Below are 19,199 nucleotides of genomic sequence, written 5' to 3'. Positions count from 1 at the left end.
ATCTATTAAAGCCCTTATCTCTCATGTACTCTTATTTTCCTAAAGCCCCTTGGGCTTTGCTACCATGTAAAAATTACACAATGCAACATACAAATTTTGAGCAAAAAATAGAGTAACCACTTCCTAACAACATCTATTACAACCCTTATCTCTCATGTACTCTTATTTTCCTAAAGCCCCTTGGGCTTTGCTACCATGTAAAAATTACACAATGCAACATACAAATTTTGAGCAAAAAATAGAGAGTATACAACAAGAGAAAAATAGAAATCTCTTTAATTCCAAACAAATTAATACAAAGATGTCTCTATCCACTTGTGCACGTACACTACGACACTTAGATATAGATCCAAATAGATGATAGATGAAAAACTTAAGGCTAGCTAGAAGAATTCTAATTGAGTGAAAGATAGATGCACATGATTCCAAGGTCTCCTTTTAATAGCTCACAAACGTCGTCAAGTCTACTTAACCGACCCAACCATATAGACCTTTGCTAGTCACTCAAGGAATATTCCCTATACCATTGAACCAACTAATGACTTCTACAGCTTTAGACCTTAAAATAGAGTCCCTAATGACTCCCACCCTCCACAACTCAATGCAATGTGCCTTGAGTTGCTAATAGCTTAACTACTCTAACTCAAAGGCTAAACCCACAAAGGTCACCTTTTTGCCATCTAATAGTAAACCTCATAATAACCGAGTTCACACATGGCTTCACCTCATAATGGGAGCCTTAGAATGAGCAATGTGGATCATAAGCGGCATCTTACAAGGGCAATATATTGGGCATCTCCAACATGTGCTAATGTGAAACTTACACAACTGCAGATTGAGCTTTAAGATTGCACATGCAAGAAAATGTAGCAACACCATCCAAAAAGTGAAAGCCTAGGTAGCATATCTAACAATGGCACTGGATGAGAAAAGAAAGTGCACATTAACCTTGTAAGCCCAACTTGTCACCTTTGAATAGTCAAACCTAGTTTACTCCCAAAGGCACAAAGAACACCATTTACCAAGGCATCTCAAACTACAATGAGTTCTAATCTCTAATGAAAGGATTGAAAAAGAGGCACAAAGAGCTCCTAAATATGATGGCCATGGACCTTATTGCCATTATCCACGAGGGCAATATGCTAAAAGAGTAGGATATGATTGTTAACAATCTCCTAACAATGCAAAGATCCAATTCTTCAAATGACACTCTTTTTCATCCTACCATAATCAACAAATGTCCCTTGACTTCCACTACGAATCCCCTTAAGGTCAAGGAGAAAGATCGAACGTCCCTATTTAGGCTCACTTGGCAAAAACTTGTCTAAGGAAGCCTAGGAAGAGAATAACGTTAAAGATCAAGAAAAGCAATAGCTACACATTTCATGAGAGGATCACATAGAAGCCAACAAATCCCTTACAACCAAGACCCCAAACAATCAAGGCTACACTCAAACTCTTCATCACTAAACTGCACCCAGTCCACCCTTCCTCACAATTGAGTATTACCTCCGTCTCCTTTTCCCCCTCCCTATCTCTTCCAACCCTCAATCGGATTCCATCGTAATATTATTTTTTTCTATATTTCAGTAAATAACTCCCTTCATTCACCCTTCATCACAAAGGTAAATTACCTTTACCTCCTTATCCTCCTCAATACCCCTCGTGATTCTTGAAGATCGACTCCTTATTTCTAACATAAAGTAAGATAAACCCATCAGCCCCATGATGCAACTCTAGTTCCACATGTTTCTCCTTCCTGTATATTATCGAGAAGCCCCTATGTTATTGCTTGGAAGTCGTAGAGCATATGAATGAAAATCAGTGCATGCTCTTATTCATGCCTTCCAAGCACCCCGCTTAGTTGCCACCTGCCATCTACAACTACCTCAATGGCCATAAATTCCTCTCCTAATACATAGGCCTTTTCCTCCACCTCAATCACCTTCTCCTCAAGGCATTTGTTACACCTGAAAATGTGAATAGCTCAGTTGATAGGGTATACGCATGTGACCAATGTCACAAGGTCAAGCCTGCATCCATATCATCAACAACAAATAGGGTACTTTTTGGAGCGATTCAATCTAGATCCCTTAATTGAGCTAGTGGCAACACAACCACTTTGATAATTATGGAGATAATCTCTCTCTCTCTCTCTCTCTCTCTCTCTCTCTCTCTCTCACAGGAGTAAGTTTTACACAGAACAATGCCTAGATGCCGTAAGACATATATCCCACAATTCCAGTTTTTAACCTGGTGGATTCAACTTTCAAACTTTCAACACATTTTACAATAAGCATTCCACCACATTAAAGGGGGGAACAGAGACAGAGAGAGAGAGAGAGAGAGAGAGAGAGAGAGAGAGAGAGATCCCAAAAATGTGTCCTTGATATACGAACACTGCAACATTTTCACACTAGCGTTTTTCCACAAGACTCCTCACCTTTACTTTGTAAGACCTACATACCCGTGATATACAAACACTCAACATTTTCACACAATTTCATGAGGCTGGCCAGGGATAGAAGCATGTTGTAGACAGAGTCCTCAGTACAGAATGTATTACATGAAAGCCTGTCAAAATTTGGTTTGTCCACTTGCATAAGCTCGTAAGGACCAAGGGGTACAATTGTCAGCATTTGTTGAGCAAATATGTCCTGATTAATGCAAAACGAAATCTTCTGGACTGTAGTACTCTGCTACAAGCCTGTACACATATGAAGGGTTGTATCCACCACTGCAAGAACAATCAATATTCAACCACCAGCAAATGTTTAAAAAAATCAAGGTGCACTAGTGAGATCGGTCACTTACATGTCAGTGATGAACAAGCTGATTAGCTCCGGAGGCACATAATCAAAAGTTGGATTCAGACAGCGGAGGCTGGACCCCTCTACTCCGTCATCCAAGCAGTCTGAAATGTCACCATAATCCATGATTTCTGATGGCGACTTCATATCGTTCAGCAGCACGTCAGGATTGTGGGGATATTGGGGGCAAAGCTGCAATAATCCAGGAAACCCACATTTGTTCAGACAAATGACCCAACATCCAAGAACTTTGTCTCCTGAAAATCTTTTACATACCAGCATAAATACAAAACTTTGATCACGGGATTTAATTCCTGGATAAGAAGTTAGACTTGCTACCAGTAAGTAATAGTGGTTAAGTGGAACAGGATTCTCTTTTCATTCTAAAACACTCGCTATAATCTCTCTCACATCTGGCTTTCTAATTTTAGTACTTCTGAACTCTCTACAAGCAGTAATGGGTAGTGGTATTCTTTTTTATTCAAAATCACCCAGTATGAATGCTGACACATCTGGCCTTTTAACGAAGCATGACCTCTCACACATAGTGGGTAGTGGGATTCTTTTTCGATTCTACATCACTCAGTACAACTGCTCACACATCTAGCTTCTTGTTAAAGCAAAACCTCTCACACATCTAGCTTTCATTTTTAACAGGTCTGGACTCTCAACAGGTAAGGGAGGTGTCTAACTTTGGTACAATCCCCTATCTCCTATGCCTCTTTTCCTCTTCCTCTCCTTTCATATCTTGGCTCTTCATCTGTTTCTCTTACTGTAGTTTCTGAGCTTTTACATCTTCCCATGAGACAAGATTCAGTAGACCCTACACCTATACCTATGATCCATTCTTGGCTCCTCTTGCTTCTTGACTCCAACCATTGTTGATTGAGTGTGCCAACCAATTTCAAGTTCCTAAAGCATTGCATGTGCGCAGACCATTCAAAATCTCTCAATTACCTTGTGTAAACCAGCAAGAACCACAAATGGAACAGCATGACGTCGAGCTGCAAGAGCAACCATGTGTAGCCCCACTGGAACCATGACTCCCCCATCTGCCATTACAGCATGAGCACCTACAATAACCTGGGAAGAGAAAAATAGAAACTGCATTAAATCACTGATCTTGCAAATTTACATTGCTTCAAGAACCAAGTTACTGTCTTTATGTTTCCAGACTGGCAGATAAAAATGCAATGTTCAAGATCATACAAAACACATTTCGATGGCCCAAGTATCATGATACAGCAGTCGACTGTTGGCACAGCATGTGGAAATGAGTCATTGACAACTGCTAACCTTCAAACCCTAGATGAATAGTTTAACAAGCCAGCTGCAGAGCAGCTACTATGGGCTGCCATCTGCAATAGTAGTAGCAGTGGTTGAAGTAGCAGCAGTAGAAGACAGAAATTGGGTAAAACATTGCTAAATCATAAATTCACACTTGGCGAAATTGTGGATGGTCAATACTGGCTATTGAGGTTCTGTAAGGTCATAAAGTTGAAAATGTTACTTTAAGGCTTCACTAAGTCTATCGCATCGAATCTTACAAAATTGAATTTTAAAAGTCTAATAGTAACTGGTCCATGTCAACATAGCGCAGAGCAGTGGAAGCAAAAGAGCATGATAATCAAATAGTGCAAAGCAACACATTGATAGAATGAACCTAGGATAAGGACTCCACTAGCAAATACAAACCAATGCATGACAAGGTGCCATAGAGAATGCACTCAAATCTCCTCTCTCCCTCACACAAGCAAAGCACTGATTCAATACAGTGTGACAAGGTGTATGTCCCATGCCCCACCCCTCAATATATAGGCAGAAACTATCATAGAGGCATACAAGTAGAACACAAATGAGCGAGATCTTTGGTCAGCTCGTAGGACACTCCCCATCTAGGGCCTAGCTTCGGGATTGGCTTCACTCCACGTTGCGCATTGACACAATGCAGATCGCAGAGGTAAATGGGTCAAGGGATCTTCATGGTACGACTCACCTCTGTAAGCGCAGCCTGTGAGCTAGTGGATAGCTCACCCTATGCTTCCACGAAGGGGGTCATCTACATGGCTCCCCAATACAATGGCTTCACAGTAGAGGCATTCGCACTCCATAACACGTTTCTTAGACATCCGGTCACCTTATTCTTCCCCGGACTGGCGGTATAGTATCGCCAGTTAGTGAAGAACTTTGGATGGCTCTTCGGCACAGTCCTTCCCGCCTCCTTTGCGGATGCAGTGACAGCCATAGGAGTCCCAAAGGTACGGGTGGATGTGAAAGATACAAAGAATATACCAAAGTTTCTAGAGATTGAGGCAAGCCGACACTCTTTCAGGCAATAGGTTACTGTGACTAGGCAGGCAGAGCTGTGCCTATGTTGCTATGACTTTGGGCATCAGGCAGCACATTGCACCGCTTTGGAGCCAAGGCAGCTCCGCCGACAGGCCCGCAGGTGGACACAGATGGTTTTACAGGGGTCTAAAGATGAGAGAGAGGGAGATGGCAAGGGGGGCCACAGTCAACCCCTCGAACGCAACCACGGTAACAGGGAGCAAGAGGGCGAGCGTCGGCCCCCCGGCAGAGCACCCCGCAGCCCCCGCCCCCCCGTCCCACCCGCGGCAGGACCACAAGCCTCCACATCCACCACCCATGGAGGCATCACAGGCTACCTCACCCGAGTGCCCACAACCCCCACACCCCCCCCCCCCTCCCCACGGTCCCCCCCGACCCTAGCCCATAGCCCCCCACCCCGTCCAGAGCCACCTGGGTCCCGCCCCCCTCCCCAACACCCGCCTCATGCCTCCAACCACCCCACCATCTCTCAATCTTCCTCCTCCCCACCATCTCCCCTGCCGACCAGCCCCCTAAAACCCACCCAGTACAGGTAAACCCCCCCCCCCCCACCCATCCCCTCCCTTCCCACAGGAGGTGAGGAGCCCCATACGCCAACATCCTCCACTCACCAACAGCCTAGTCCCCCCCCGCCCTCCTTCCCACACAACCACCAACTCATCTGTCCCTACCACTCGTCACATTTTCCCGAGACAACCACAGCTGCTACCACGGGAGTTCTTTCGCAGTGGTCTGTGGTCCTACCTAAGAGTTGCGGAGCACAAAGAGTTCCCACAACCTCTGGAGGTGGGGATCGTCGTGGTGCGCAAGTCAAGGAGCAACAAGGTCCATCTACTAGCACCACCGAATGGACCAAACTATACTTTCTTCCTTCAGACCTCTCACACAGGAGATCGGACAATGACACAAATAGAGGAGGAGGTGGAGAGTCAAGTGGCAGACCACATCTCCCACCAAACTATACTTTCTTCCTTCAGACCTCTCACACAGGAGATCAGACGATGACACAAATAGAGGAGGAGGTGGAGAGTCAAGTGGCAGACCACATCTCCCAGTGGATGGAAGGAGAAGGACTAGCACTCTTTTCTTCTCAGCAATGGCCAGGTTGCATGATGGACATTAACTATTGGGCTAGTGCCAAGGTCCCACATCTGAGCATTATCTTTCGAGCCCCTCCACAGTGGAGAGCATCAATGGATATAATCGAGTGGCCCCTGGCACAAGCGGCCCGTTTCTACCAATATACGGAGTCACACCTCTCAGCCTGGCTGATAGATGCCCTAGTGGTACCACCAGGAGCATCTATCACCCCCATGGTCCCACCCGAGGGCCACCATGGGGGAATGGAGTTCACCGTCTAGGATTGCAACAAAGCGTATCCGCATACCCCATAGCTCTTCTTCTTCATCAACAGCTTCCGCACCGAATAGATGCTTGTTCAGTCAGTCACAGGTTTCCCTATGAGTTTACATCTTGCATCTTGAAATGTGAACAGCCTCCACTATAGTGGGGCACGTGGTTCCAGGAAGTTGATTGTTCAGCAGAAGTTGCAACCTGCCCTCACCAAACGGATCGACATCTTACTTCTGCAGGAGCACAAGCTCACCCTTGCCCAAGCCCATTGGGTAGGAAAGGTACTCCCACGAAGTTCACACACTTACTGTGAGCACGGCATCGATGCCCATGGCAAGAGTGGAGGCGTATGCACCTCTATTGGCCCGAGCCTCACCGCCTGTGTACGTGACCACGGGACGATTGTGGCAAGATGGGTTCTATGGATCAGATTGGATATTGGGGACTCATGCCTTGGAGTTCTCAATGTCTATGCCCTTACTAAGGTTAGGGCACGCAACAGGTTCTAGATGGAGATCACACCAGGACTCCTAGAGATGGACTCCTGGATTGTTGGAGGAGACTTCAACATCCTGGAGGCCTTAGAGGACCAACAAAGCAAAGACAGAAACTACCAAGGTATGGCTGGGGAGGAGCAGGAGGCATGGGAGGTCTTCCTCCTCGCAATAGGAGCACATGATGCTTGGAGAGACCCAACTTTCCACAAGAGGGAGAGGTCACTGGACTTCTCTTGGGGATACAAGCGGCTGGGCGGAGTTTTGTTGGAGCGGTTGGACAGGTTTTATGTGGGAGAGTGGGGATGCTCTCGCAAAGACCAGGTAGGGCAGTTGGGCGACACCACTTTTTCTGATCACTGCCCGGTTTTCCTGACACTTGATGCCCCAATCTTTGCCCTAGACACGCAATCTGGACGAATCCGTGACTCAATCTAGAGGAGGGAGGAGATGAAGAGACAGATTGAGCAGCTCTCAACTAGGAAGTGGGACAGAAGGGACTCCATCGTGGAGGAGGTTGCAAAGGTCCTAGCCAACTCGAGCAGTATCTGCCAGGAGGCATCCCTCCAGGCTAGGCAGCATAGCTAGGAGGAGTAAGAGCACTCCGGCGAGACCTAGCAGCCACGCAAAGACTACTCCAAGAGGCACCAGGGGATCCCACTCTCCATGAACAGGAGGTGTGTGCACGGGCAACCCTCGCCGGCCTCAAGGACAAGCGCTCAGAGTTTTCCTTCCACACCTCAACAACCTTTTGGGCGCGGAAGGGAGACACGATGTGCAGGGAGTTTTTCGAAGTGCATCAACCCCGCACCTTAGGAGAGCAGATATGCAACCTCCGGGATCAGTATGGGACAATTCGCTCTAGCCCAAATAAGGTGATGAAGATTACCACTGACTACTACAAACACCTTTTCCAGCAGGAGACAATCTTAGCCAGAGGACGGCACTATAGACAATCGGTATGGGACCACATCCCATCCCTCGTCACAAAGGAGATGGGACGCTCCCTCCTAGACTCCTTCACAGAGAAGGAACTAGAGGAGGCTTTCCATGCAGAAGACGACGGGCAGAAATGCCCAAGGACGGTCTTTCTAAGGTCTTCTTCACTACCTATTAGCAGGTGGTGAAGGATCCCCTATTGTTGGCCTTTCAGCAAATTTTCAGCTCAGAACAGATGCCAAGGAGTCTATCGGCAATTCTTATCAGTCTCCTCCTTTGGGGAGGAGACTGGTTTGAGCTATCCCAATAGAGACCAATCATCTTGTTGTCAGTGGCCTATAAGGCATTGGCCAAGATGATTGGTAGGCGCCTCCGCCCCGTGCTTCCAGACATCATTCATGACACATATACAAGTCTTCATCTTCTTTGAGGCGATTGAGTGGGCCCAACACAGTGGTTAGGGATTGGCTGTACTTCTCCTAGACTTTGAGAAAGCCTATGACAGGGTTGGTTGGGACTTCTTGGAGGGCACCATTGTGAGGTTGGGCTTCCCCTAGGCACGAATCCATGGGGTCTCTGTGTTGAGCTAAAAATGCATTAGTTTTACTTAAACAACCCTAAAACATGCTTAATTAATTAAGAAACCTTGTTTATTTAAAAGAAACGCAATCCTAGAGAGTTTCTGTGTCGAATAAGCACAAACCCACTTGGGAGGGCCCAAACTTTCTATAAATACGTATGCTGCCCTCCATTCAGTCTACAATCTCGTTTTTGCAGATTTCAAGTGTTTCAGCTTGTTGCCTACACCCCCTTCGTGGAGGACATCTCAACCGAAGATGTGCATTGTTGTCTCCATCAGTTAGCGCCTGATTTCCAGCCTCTTCAAGCAGTTTGGAGCTGATTCCAGCCAAGCAACTATTGTTCCTATGCAGACCTGCTGCCATACAGCCTGCTACGTCATCAATGTCCTGCAGTCTGCGTTTTTAGTCTTTCTCTCTCCTGCAAGCTATCCTGCTTGCGTTTTTAATCTTACTCTCACTTGCTGCCTGCATTTTGTCTTTCTCTCTCCTCACTGATGTCTACATCAGATCCAGATTCTCACTACTGCGTTTGTTGGTGTTCGACATCCGGAGGCTGCCTTGCTGCAATTCAGGATCTGTTCAGAGTACGACACACTCTCCAGCTCATTACCCCTGCCTTGATCCTTGAGATACAAGAGTTCGAGGTACAATATTCATTCACTACATAGTGTGTTTGCTTTGCTACATGAGCATCGTATATTCGGTAGTCATATCACTTCATTCATTCACTGTGTTCATTATCTCAGAGTTACCCTAACCCTAACTGTGTTCTTTTATCAATCTGTGCTTTGTCGTACGGTTTCTGTTTATGTTTCTATGTTAGGGTTTTCTTTACATGGTATCAGAACCTGGTACTCTTTGAGAAACCTAGGCCTTTTATCTGAAAGCTCTACACAAGAAGCAAGAACAACATTAGGTTCAAATGACTTCGAGCGCAACAATATCGATTCAATCTCCAAAACCAACTATGCTGAGAACCGAACGAGAGTGGGCCAATTAGCTTACTCCACAAAGTTTCGACATGGTGGAAGATACTTCTGATTACATGGAGGAAAAGCTAGGCAAGCTTACCTTTGAAGAAAACAAACTGATCATAGATTATAGACGAAAGAAGATTAAGGAGCTTGATCAAAGTATTTTCCTTTAAGAAAAGCTTCTAAATGAAGGTATGCATGAATTTCTCTCTTCAGATGTTGCGCGTAAATCTAATGATGTTGCAGAGCCGCCAAGACCTCTATCAAGGATGGCCCCCCCTCTTGGAGAACAAGACCCGGAGTATGTTCCTTTCTTTCATCCTCTTCCGTCCACTCCGGTACAAGGTACTTTAGATTCGTCTTTTCTTCCTTCTTCTTTTACCTCTTCTGCTTTGCAATACTCTCCTAGAGATCATGTGGAAGAAAGAGTCCAATCTATTGACTACAGAAAAGGTTCTCTTGAGGACCAATTCTTGTATATTAACACATGTCGTGGGGATTATAAAAAAGGCCAAGTACTTCTTCTAACATTCCTTCTTTTCTGTTTACTTCACAAAATCAGAATGAATTTGGTGTTCCTTTTTCTTCATTGCATGGTGCATCATTATCTTCACATTTTCATTTCCAATCATTAAATGATAAAAATGAACAAAATGCATCTACACCTTACACACCACATTTTCAAAACCCACTCATCCCACCATATTCTTCCGCTGCTCCTCCACTTCCATTCACACCATTTACATTTCCATTTCACACACCTCATGTCGCACCACACATCACACCGGGGGATTATGGAGACATAGGCATATCCTTTAGGACCTCATCCTTCCCTCAACCGGGTGGTGTTCCACCTACTTCACACACATTTTCGAGCTCATTGCAGCCTGGGTATCCCCCCCAATCTCTCCCAAGTGTGGATCAGTTGACTCCACAGTTTGCCTCCATACGTTTACCTAGTGAACCTTATGGTCTTACTGCCATGCCCCAACCTAACTTCGGACAAGGCTTCCGTGTCCCAGTGCCTTCACCTACACCGGCACCTTATGAAACATTCATGTTCCAGTGCCTCCGTCTCAATCAGCACTCATTGGATACTCACAGCCTACTTCTGCCTACCTACCTCTACCCCCTCCTTCTACCTATCAGACATATCCAACTCCACCATCTTATCCCCCACATCCATCTTACTCCACCCACCCGACACCTCATGGTTCTAGCTTATCTTCTGCCAAGCATGCATTTAATGACAAGACTCGTTTTAATGGGTCAAACTTTACCACTTAGTCAAACTTAATAAGGCATGTCCTTGACTCCTAGAACCTATGGGATCTTGTGCAAGGGTTGGAACGCCAACCCAATCTCGAACTTGTCCCATACGAGGTTGTTTGCTCATGGAAAGCTAGGAATGCCTCCGCTATTGTCGAGCTCATGTAGGGCTTATTGTCTGAGTTTCATTCTCAGCTTCAGCATTTTGACTTAGCATCTGAGCGATGGGCACAATTGATTAACCGCTATGCGGCTCAAGATAGAACCTGTCATATCAATCTTGACAATGAGCTCCAGTTTTTTAAAATCGTTGACTGGGATGACTTGAAAGTCAAGTTGACTGAGTATCGACGTCTTCTCGCTGAATTCTCCACTACGGGGACTCCCGAGTCCTCTGACGATTAGGTCACATTGTTCCTAAATAAACTCCCCAAGAAATATTTCAATTTTGTGGAAGGTAAAGTTTCAAAGCCTATCATGCCTACATTCTATGAATTTGAGTGTCAGCTGTTGCATTACACACAGTTGTTCAACAAGTTTCATATGAATTTCTCTTCAAAGGGGGCTCTTGTTGCTCATTCTTAGAAAGGGCAACAAGGGAAGGGAAAACAAAACCAAACCTCCACTCAAAATCAAAATCAAAATCAAAATCAAAAGCAAAAGCAAAATCCATTCAAGGAATCACAAGGAACATCCCAATCTCTCAAACCTGGGTGGTAGAATGTACCTAAAAAGAATAGGTATTGTCAACATTGCTAAAAGACTGGCCATTTTGACGACGAGTGTCAATCAAAGGCCAGAGGCACAACACCAGAACCTAAGTCACAGACCCCCGCCCCTCAGTCGGGCAACCTCCAACAGGGGAGGCAGGGTGATAGCAAGGGGCAGTTTAAAGGTCAGACTCATACTGCCACCGCTCAGCCATCTCAGACGACAACATTCTCAACTCCAAAGGGCTTGTCTGACTGGTCTGCAAAGGCCCACATCGTCTCCATAGAGACATCAGATGCAAGTCTCGTCCACATCTATGAGTTGCCTCCTAAGAGGGTAACCACAAAGGCCCACTCGTCACAACCGAGAAGCTCCTATCTGATTGTGGACAATGAAGCTACACATCATGACTCCTATAGCGAACATTTTTCGTTCCCGAGCCCCTGTAGCTAGACGGGTCCACGTAGAAAACAACTCCTCGGTCAAGATTCAGGCTCAAGGTTGTATCAGTTTTGCCATTGACAAGGGTCCGGATTTGGCTTCGCTGGACAATGTATATCACGTCCCTCAGCTTGGGATAATCTTGTTATTTGTTCAGTAGCTTTGCCTGTTGGGACGAGCAGTCTTCTTTACAGCAACCACAGTCAAGGTCATTGACTCTCAAACTGGTTTAGTAATTGCTCACGGTGAGGCACAACCTAATGGCCTATACCACATGACACATTTTTTAACCGAGCCGACAGCTGAGAGCTCTGTGTTCCGTAGCTTCCAGGCCCTAGCCACATCTCAAGAGCCTATGAACAATGAGCACCTTTGGCATTTTTGCTTAGAGCATCTTGACTCTCTTTATGAGTTGTCACGCCGTAAGCTGATTAAGGGCCTTCCACGCCTGAAGCTAGCTCAAGATGTCTGCAAAGCATGTCAGCTCGCAAAGCAGCACCATACCCCATTTCCTCAGCAAACCTCACATCGTGCTGAGGCGCCTCTTAGATTGATTCATGTTGATCTTTGTAGGCTGACATCCACTATCGCCTTGAACGGCGCGTTGTACTTTTTTTTATAGTGGATGATCATTCCACGTACATGTGGATGTATTTTCTCAAGCATAAGTCAGATTCTTTCACATATTTTTATGCTTAGGTGCCGCTGGTTCATAACCAAACTAGTCGTCATGTCGGTTGCATGAGGAGTAATAGCAGTGGTGAGTTCATCTCCCACGAGTTTTCCGAGTTTCTACAAAAGCATGGCATCTCCTGTCAGCTCACCTCTACCAACTCCCCTTCTCAGAATGGAGTCGTAGAGCGTAGAAACCGGACAATCCTGGAAATGGCACGCTCTATACTATTTGCAGCAGAGCTCCCTGAGCGCCTTTGGGTCGAGGCTATTAACACTTCGGTATACATCCTCAACCAATGTCGACTACCGCTCTTTCTTAGAAAACCCCATATGAGGCATTTTTTTACTCTCGGCCTGTCATTTCCCACTTCAGAGTCTTCGGGTGTCATGCATATACCACACGCCTAATGACAAGATAGGCAAGCTCACTCCCCGAGCTGATCTCCTTATTTTTGTGGAATATTTCTCTAAAGCGAAAGCCTATCGTTTGTTTGATCCCCGGACAAGCAAGGTGATCATTAGGCGGGATGTTGTCTATAATGAGAGGGATATCGTGCATTCCTTTGCGCAGGAATCCGATTCAATTCCTTCTTCCACATCATCAAAGATCGTGCCTATTGAGCCTGGTCTACTTTCCGCTCCTAACATTTCCGCAAATTCTTCCGCTCCCAAGTCCTCTCCTTGAGACCCATTACCTCGTTGGTACCAGCAAACCTTACGGGATTCGGGGATCCTACCACTGGATTCCACTACGGAGGGACCTAGAAGATCTGCCCAGGTTGCTCCTCAAGCATCATTTGTGTCATTGTTTACAACTGATTATATAGCGCATTCTGAGTCGGATACATGGCAGGAGGCTCTTCATCACCCTCAATAGCACAGGCCATGGTGAAGGAGCTAGAGAGTATTGACCAAAATGAGACTTGGACATTGGTGGATCGTCTAAGCCACAAGAAAGTCATCGAGACAAAGTGAATTTTTAGGACAAAGCTAAAAGCTAATGGGACTTTTGACAAGTACAAGGCTCGCCTTGTCGTGCAAGGGTTTCGACATAAGCATGGCATTGATTATGAAGAGACCTTCACCCCTATTGTGCGGTTGACTTCCTTTCGGTTGCTACTCGCACTAGCTGCTCACCACAGTTGGCCGATACATCAGATGGATGTCAAGAGTGCCTTCCTAAACGGTTTCTTGAAGGAGAAAGTCTATGTGGAGCAACCATTAGGCTTTCCTTCAGAGAACCCTAGGGATAAGGTATTCCGCTGCATAAAGCTCTTTATGGGCTGAAGCAAGCGCCGCGGTCTTGGTTCCATAGGATGGATGAGTTCTTGCAAACTCATGGATACTATTCTACCCCTCATGACCCGAACTTATATGTTCGATCTACTGTAGAGGGGGTTAGCTATATCCTGCTATACGTTGATGACTTACTCATCACAAGCTCAAATTCTGCTGCCATAGCGAAAATCAAGGCTAAGCTTAAAGCTACATTTGAGATGACAGACCTTGGTTTGTTGTCCTATTTCTTGGGAATGAAGGTAGTTCATTTTGGGGATAGTATTTTTGTGTCATAGCAAAAGTATGCACTTTAGCTCGTGGAACAGTACACTTTGGATCAAACACGGCCACTGGCCACGTCTCTAGATCCTATTGTCCACTTGTCAAAGGATACCCTAGGACAATATATCTATCGTTCTGTTGTAGGAAAACTTCTTTGGTTAATTCACACTAGGCCAAATTTAGCTTACTGAGTTAGCATACTCTGTCAGTATTTCACAGCACCTAGGATGTCACATTGGATCGCATATTTTCATGTGTTGCGTTATTTGCGGTGTACTTATTCTTATAGCCTGACATATGGTTCTGATTTATGTTTGCAAGGATACACTAATTCTGATTGGGCAGGAGATCCTGACACCCAGCGTTCCCATGGTAGCTACCTCTTTACCTCGGGCACGGCTCCCATTTCTTGGTCCATCTGTAAGCAAGATACGGTGGTGGCTTCCACGACCGAGGCTGAGTATCGGGCTCTCTTCGATGGTACTACCGAGGCCATCTATCTGAGGAGTTTATTGGCGACACTTCACTTTCCATGTGACTCTCCCACAATTATCTACTACAACAGCCAGAGTGCCATTGCCCTTGCAGGCAATCCGATCATCACACCACAAACCCGACATGTGGAAGCCCACTTCCACTTTTCCAGAGAGCAGGTTGAGCTAGTCACTATTGGCCTAGAGTTTGTGCCATCATCAAATAATTTTGCAGATATCTTGGCCAAAGCGGTCAACCGGCCAATTCTTCAGTACCTGCTACCTAGGATCGGCTTGGGTACACCCTCCCCTACTTCTTCAACTTGACAGTGAGAGGATGCTTCCCTCTTGCTTTCCCTTCCAGTTTGAGAGGGGGCAGCTTCTACTCTTGATAGTAGCCGTGATTATGCTTACAGTTTTTTTTTAGACATTACATTTATTTATTCTTTTGTATTGTATTAAGGACATTTGTAACTTCATCCGCACTGTCAGGATGACATGATTGTAAAAGAGCACTTGGACAACTAAATAATTCCCCTGTGAGGACACTGTCCCAGTGGCACCGTTGCATAGCATTTTGTATGAGCATGATATCTTGCATCTCCCTTTGCATTACCCCATGCATTGGCATTTTGTTCATGCAAACATGCAAATGTGCACATTTATTCCTTTTTGGTCGTTTGGAGTGGTCGACTCTAGGATCAAACAGCGCCAAAACATGCTTAATTAATGAAGAAACGTTGTTTATTTAAAAGAAACGCGATCCTAGAGAGTTTTTGTGTCCCATAAGCACAAACCCACTTAGGAGAGTCCAAACTTTCTATAAATACGTATGCTGCCCTCCATTCAATCTACAATCTCGTTTTTCAAATTTCAGGTGTTTCAGCTTGCTGCCCACATCCCCTTCGCGGAAGACATCTCAACCGAAGCTGTGCATTGCTGTCTCCATTAGTTGGCGCCTGATTTCCAACCCTCTTCATGCAGTTTGGAGCTGATTCCAGCCAAGCAACTACCGTTCCCGTGCAGACCTGTTGTCGTACAGCCTGCCACGTCATTACTGTCCTACAGTCTGCGTTTTTTGTCTTTCTCTCTCTTGCAGGCTGTCCTGCCTGCGTTTTTAGTTTTTCTCACCTGTTGCTTGCGTTTTTAGTCTTTCTCTCACCTATGGCCTATGTTTTTAGTATTTCTCTCTCCTCACTGCTGTTTGCATCAGATCTAGCTTCTCACTGCTGCATTTGTTGATGTTCGACATCGGAGGCTGCTTTGCTACAATTCGAGATCTGTTCAATGTACGACACTCTCTTCAACTCATTACCCCTGCCCTGATCCTTGAGATACAGGTGTTTGAGGTACAGTATTTATCCATTGCATAGTGTGTTTCCTGCATAAGCATTGTATATTCAATAGTCATATCATTTCATTCATTCATTGTGTTCATTGTCTCTGAGTTACCCTAACCCTAACTGTGTTCTTTTATCAATCCGTGCTTTGTCGTATGGTTTCTGTTTATGTTTCTGTGTTAGGGTATTTCTTTACACTCTACACTTTACAAATCAGCTACCAGCAAGGTCCTCATAGGTGACAAGAGGAGGGAGGAGTTTCGACTAGAGAGATTGGTCCGTCAGGGCTATCCTCTGCCCCTGTTATCTATTCCTACTCTTTGCAGAGGCGATGTCTTACTTCCTCAGGTCACGTGTGAGTAGACTACGTGGCCTCCGACTTCCGGTGAGAGAGGAGACGGAGCTGTTAGACTCAAAGTATGCAAATGATACCACACTTTATATAGAGGACGATGAGCTGATGCTGGAGAGAGTGACACTAGCTCTAGAGGTGTTTTGCACTGCAACGGGAGCGAAAATCGACTGGTGAAAGACGGTTGGTTTCCTTATAGACTCAAACTCTAGCACAAAGTGGAGCGTTCACTTGGGATTCATATGGGCGTGCAGAGGGCAGACCGTCCATTACATAGGGTTCCAAGTGGGACTTGACATCACTTCTATCCAGCACTTTCTTCCAGTCCTCAACTCTATCAAGTGGAACCTGACCTACTGGAGTACTACCCGTCTTTCCTTATCGGGCCAAGCCTTGGTAGTCAACCAGGTCCTCCTAGCGACAGCTTGGTACATCGCCTCGTGTTGGTGCTTCTCCTCGTCCTATGTAGTTTAACTTCCCTGCCTAGTGCGGAATTTTCTCTGGGCCGAGTTAGACGATTCCAAGGACTCTCAGGCCAAGGTGGCGTGGGCGACCATCATCCGGCATCGGTCAGAGGAAGGGCTTGGGATCATAGACCCAAAGTATCAGAGTCTAGCCCTTTTGGGCAAGCTAGTAGTCCGAGGACTCACACCAGGAGAGCAAACCTGGAAGGTCCTATTGCAAGCAAGAGGGTCTTCAAGCATGTAGACCGAGGCTCGATGGTGATTGGAGGCCGTCCTTTGAGATGGATCTTCACAACGGCCCAGATCATGCCCCCCAGAGCTTCCTTTCTCTACAGCCTACTTCATGTGTGGCAGGGCCTCTATAAGGCCCTAACTCAGAGCCCCCCCAAGTTGCCAGGAGGGGATAGACCGCCACCCGGTGATCTGCAACCCCTAGGTCAGAGATCGGGATGGAATACAGATTAGCGAGCGCCCCGACATCCAGTGGGCTAGTTGGGAGGCCGGCCCTGCTCGTACCATCAAGACATGGCGAGAGGTGTACAAGATGGTGGACCAAGAGGTATTGCTGTAGGCATCAAATTGTCAGAGAGGAGTTGAGCTAAGGAGAAGGGAGATTGACGCAGCGATACCTCAGGAGTGGCTTGACCCCCTGATACGAGAGCCGGTCGAGCCTGGCAAGATATAGACTGCTAGATTTTTACCCACAAGTATCCCCCTACAGGTGACAAGTAGAGCGGGTGGCGCCCCATCCAAGACTTTCTTCACTGTGTAGGAGGGGGGGGCGTTTGATCCTTGACAGAGGGCAACAAGACGAGGAGATCGCTATCCTTCCGTGGAGGAGGATTCATGTGGTTGGTCTTCAAGGGAAGACTTACGTGTTTTGGGAGGAGTTCTAAGAGTGGCGCCTTTGGATATGGGAGAGCAGACCACTTGATGAGCTGGAGTGGGACCCTGGAGAGTGGCTATGGCCAGTCACTGCGGTCGCCGAGAAGCCACCGAGATTCTTGGAGTACACAACCAAGATTGGCAGACACGTACTGATGCATGAGTACATGGACTGGGAGCGCCTTCACGTAGCAGATACTAGGCCGAGCACAGCATCACAGATGCCTTCTGTCGGACTTTCTGACGCCGCCTATGGGACAGCTGGAGGTCAAGGAGGGTATCGTATTTCTTATGGCTTTTGGCACATGGAGGCCTGATGGTAGGGAGTTGTTGGCTAGCCCAGATGCAACAGGATGGAGGGTGTAAACGCTGCACACAGCATCTGCTGGAAACTCCAAAGCACTACCTTTGGTCGTGCGAGGCGGCACAACTCGTGTGGAGAGGAGCATGTTGCATTCTCCACTGTCTGGTACCCATCCTTGGATGGATGTATCTCGTGGGGAGCTTTCTACTAGCAAGCAAACAGCCAGGGCCGTCACCTTTTGAATGAGGCCGGGATGCAGAAGACGATCTTCATCATTGAGGCTGGGTCGTGCGCAAATGGTCGGCTTGGAGGCTCTACCCAGCCGCCAAGTACTAAAGCCCACAGCAAACTGCTCTAAGGTATGGGAGATCGTAGGGAGTTTTATTGGATGGCACATGTGGAAGGCGCACTGCCAGGGGATTTTTGGCGGAGAGAGCCTTTCAGTATAGGTGACTTTGGCAAAGCTCTCGACCTCCATCATCCACTCCCTCCCGGCCGATTGGACCAGGTGTAGAGCGAGTCTCGAGCTTGTCAGGAGCTCCATTTTCACTTCCTGCACACCTAGGGCAGCCAGGACCTATTCTTCATGATGCAAGCAAGCAGCCCCAGATGGCAATACACCCCCCCCTCCATGGCTTCTTGCCCCCATCCCCCCCAGAACCTTGAGAGGCTTGTATACATGATGTATTTATGACTTTGCACCAGCTCCAGCTAGTCTGTTGAGCATGAGCACTCTGTTGTAATCAATTTTTTTGAGTAATATAATCAGCCACATTTTACTTGCAAAAAAAAAGTAGAACACAAATAAGCACTCAGCACCTGCAACCTGGCACGTATGTCACATAACTATTATCACAATCTCAGATCATTCTCTTGAGATGAGCACCAGAAGTATGAGCACTAAACACCAAAGCAATGCTCTTTCATGAACACGAGGGGCACTAAAGAAAGAACATCAATCATGCCAATCATAGCAGCCACTAATAAGCATCAGCATGCCCTAAGAAGTCCCCCCATAAAGAATGGGCACCAGAATTCCAATATGTCAATATCCACCTGATATATGTGCATCATGTATTATAGCTTGAGCATAAAGCAGTACAACTCAAGACTCGAAAATCTGATCCTAGACTCCTTGTAACACAGCATGAGCATTGCCTAAGATGGCCCCCCCATAATCATAGTAGCCGGGGGTTTCCAAAACAGGAGGTATAGAATGGCTTTC

The 19,199-nt window shown here is 46.4% G+C and overlaps 1 protein-coding gene across 2 annotated transcripts in view; it reads right to left on the bottom strand.

Moving 5' to 3' along the window:
* Window positions 1-2,522: 2,522 nt before the first annotated feature.
* LOC148015326 (uncharacterized) overlaps window positions 2,523-19,199 on the bottom strand; it is an 82,318-nt gene continuing 65,641 nt past the window's right edge. The window contains exons 7-9 of one of the 2 annotated variants that reach the window (XM_087665785.1): window positions 3,768-3,893; window positions 2,815-3,002; window positions 2,523-2,707 (exon numbers count right to left, since the gene is read on the bottom strand). In XM_087665785.1, coding sequence (XP_087521911.1) covers window positions 2,662-2,707; window positions 2,815-3,002; window positions 3,768-3,893 — 360 coding nt within the window. In that variant the 3' untranslated portion in view covers window positions 2,523-2,661. Of the gene's footprint in view, window positions 2,738-2,814; window positions 3,003-3,767; window positions 3,894-19,199 lie in introns of both variants that reach the window. The other variant, XM_087665784.1, reaches the window with a different exon arrangement.

Source organism: Lygodium microphyllum, chromosome 24, assembly GCF_053477565.2.
Source record: "Lygodium microphyllum isolate KBCC chromosome 24, Lygodium_microphyllum_v1.1.10, whole genome shotgun sequence".
Lineage (NCBI taxonomy): Eukaryota > Viridiplantae > Streptophyta > Polypodiopsida > Schizaeales > Lygodiaceae > Lygodium > Lygodium microphyllum.
Note: the sequence above shows the minus strand (reverse complement) of the source record. Positions and strands in the feature narration are given on the sequence as shown.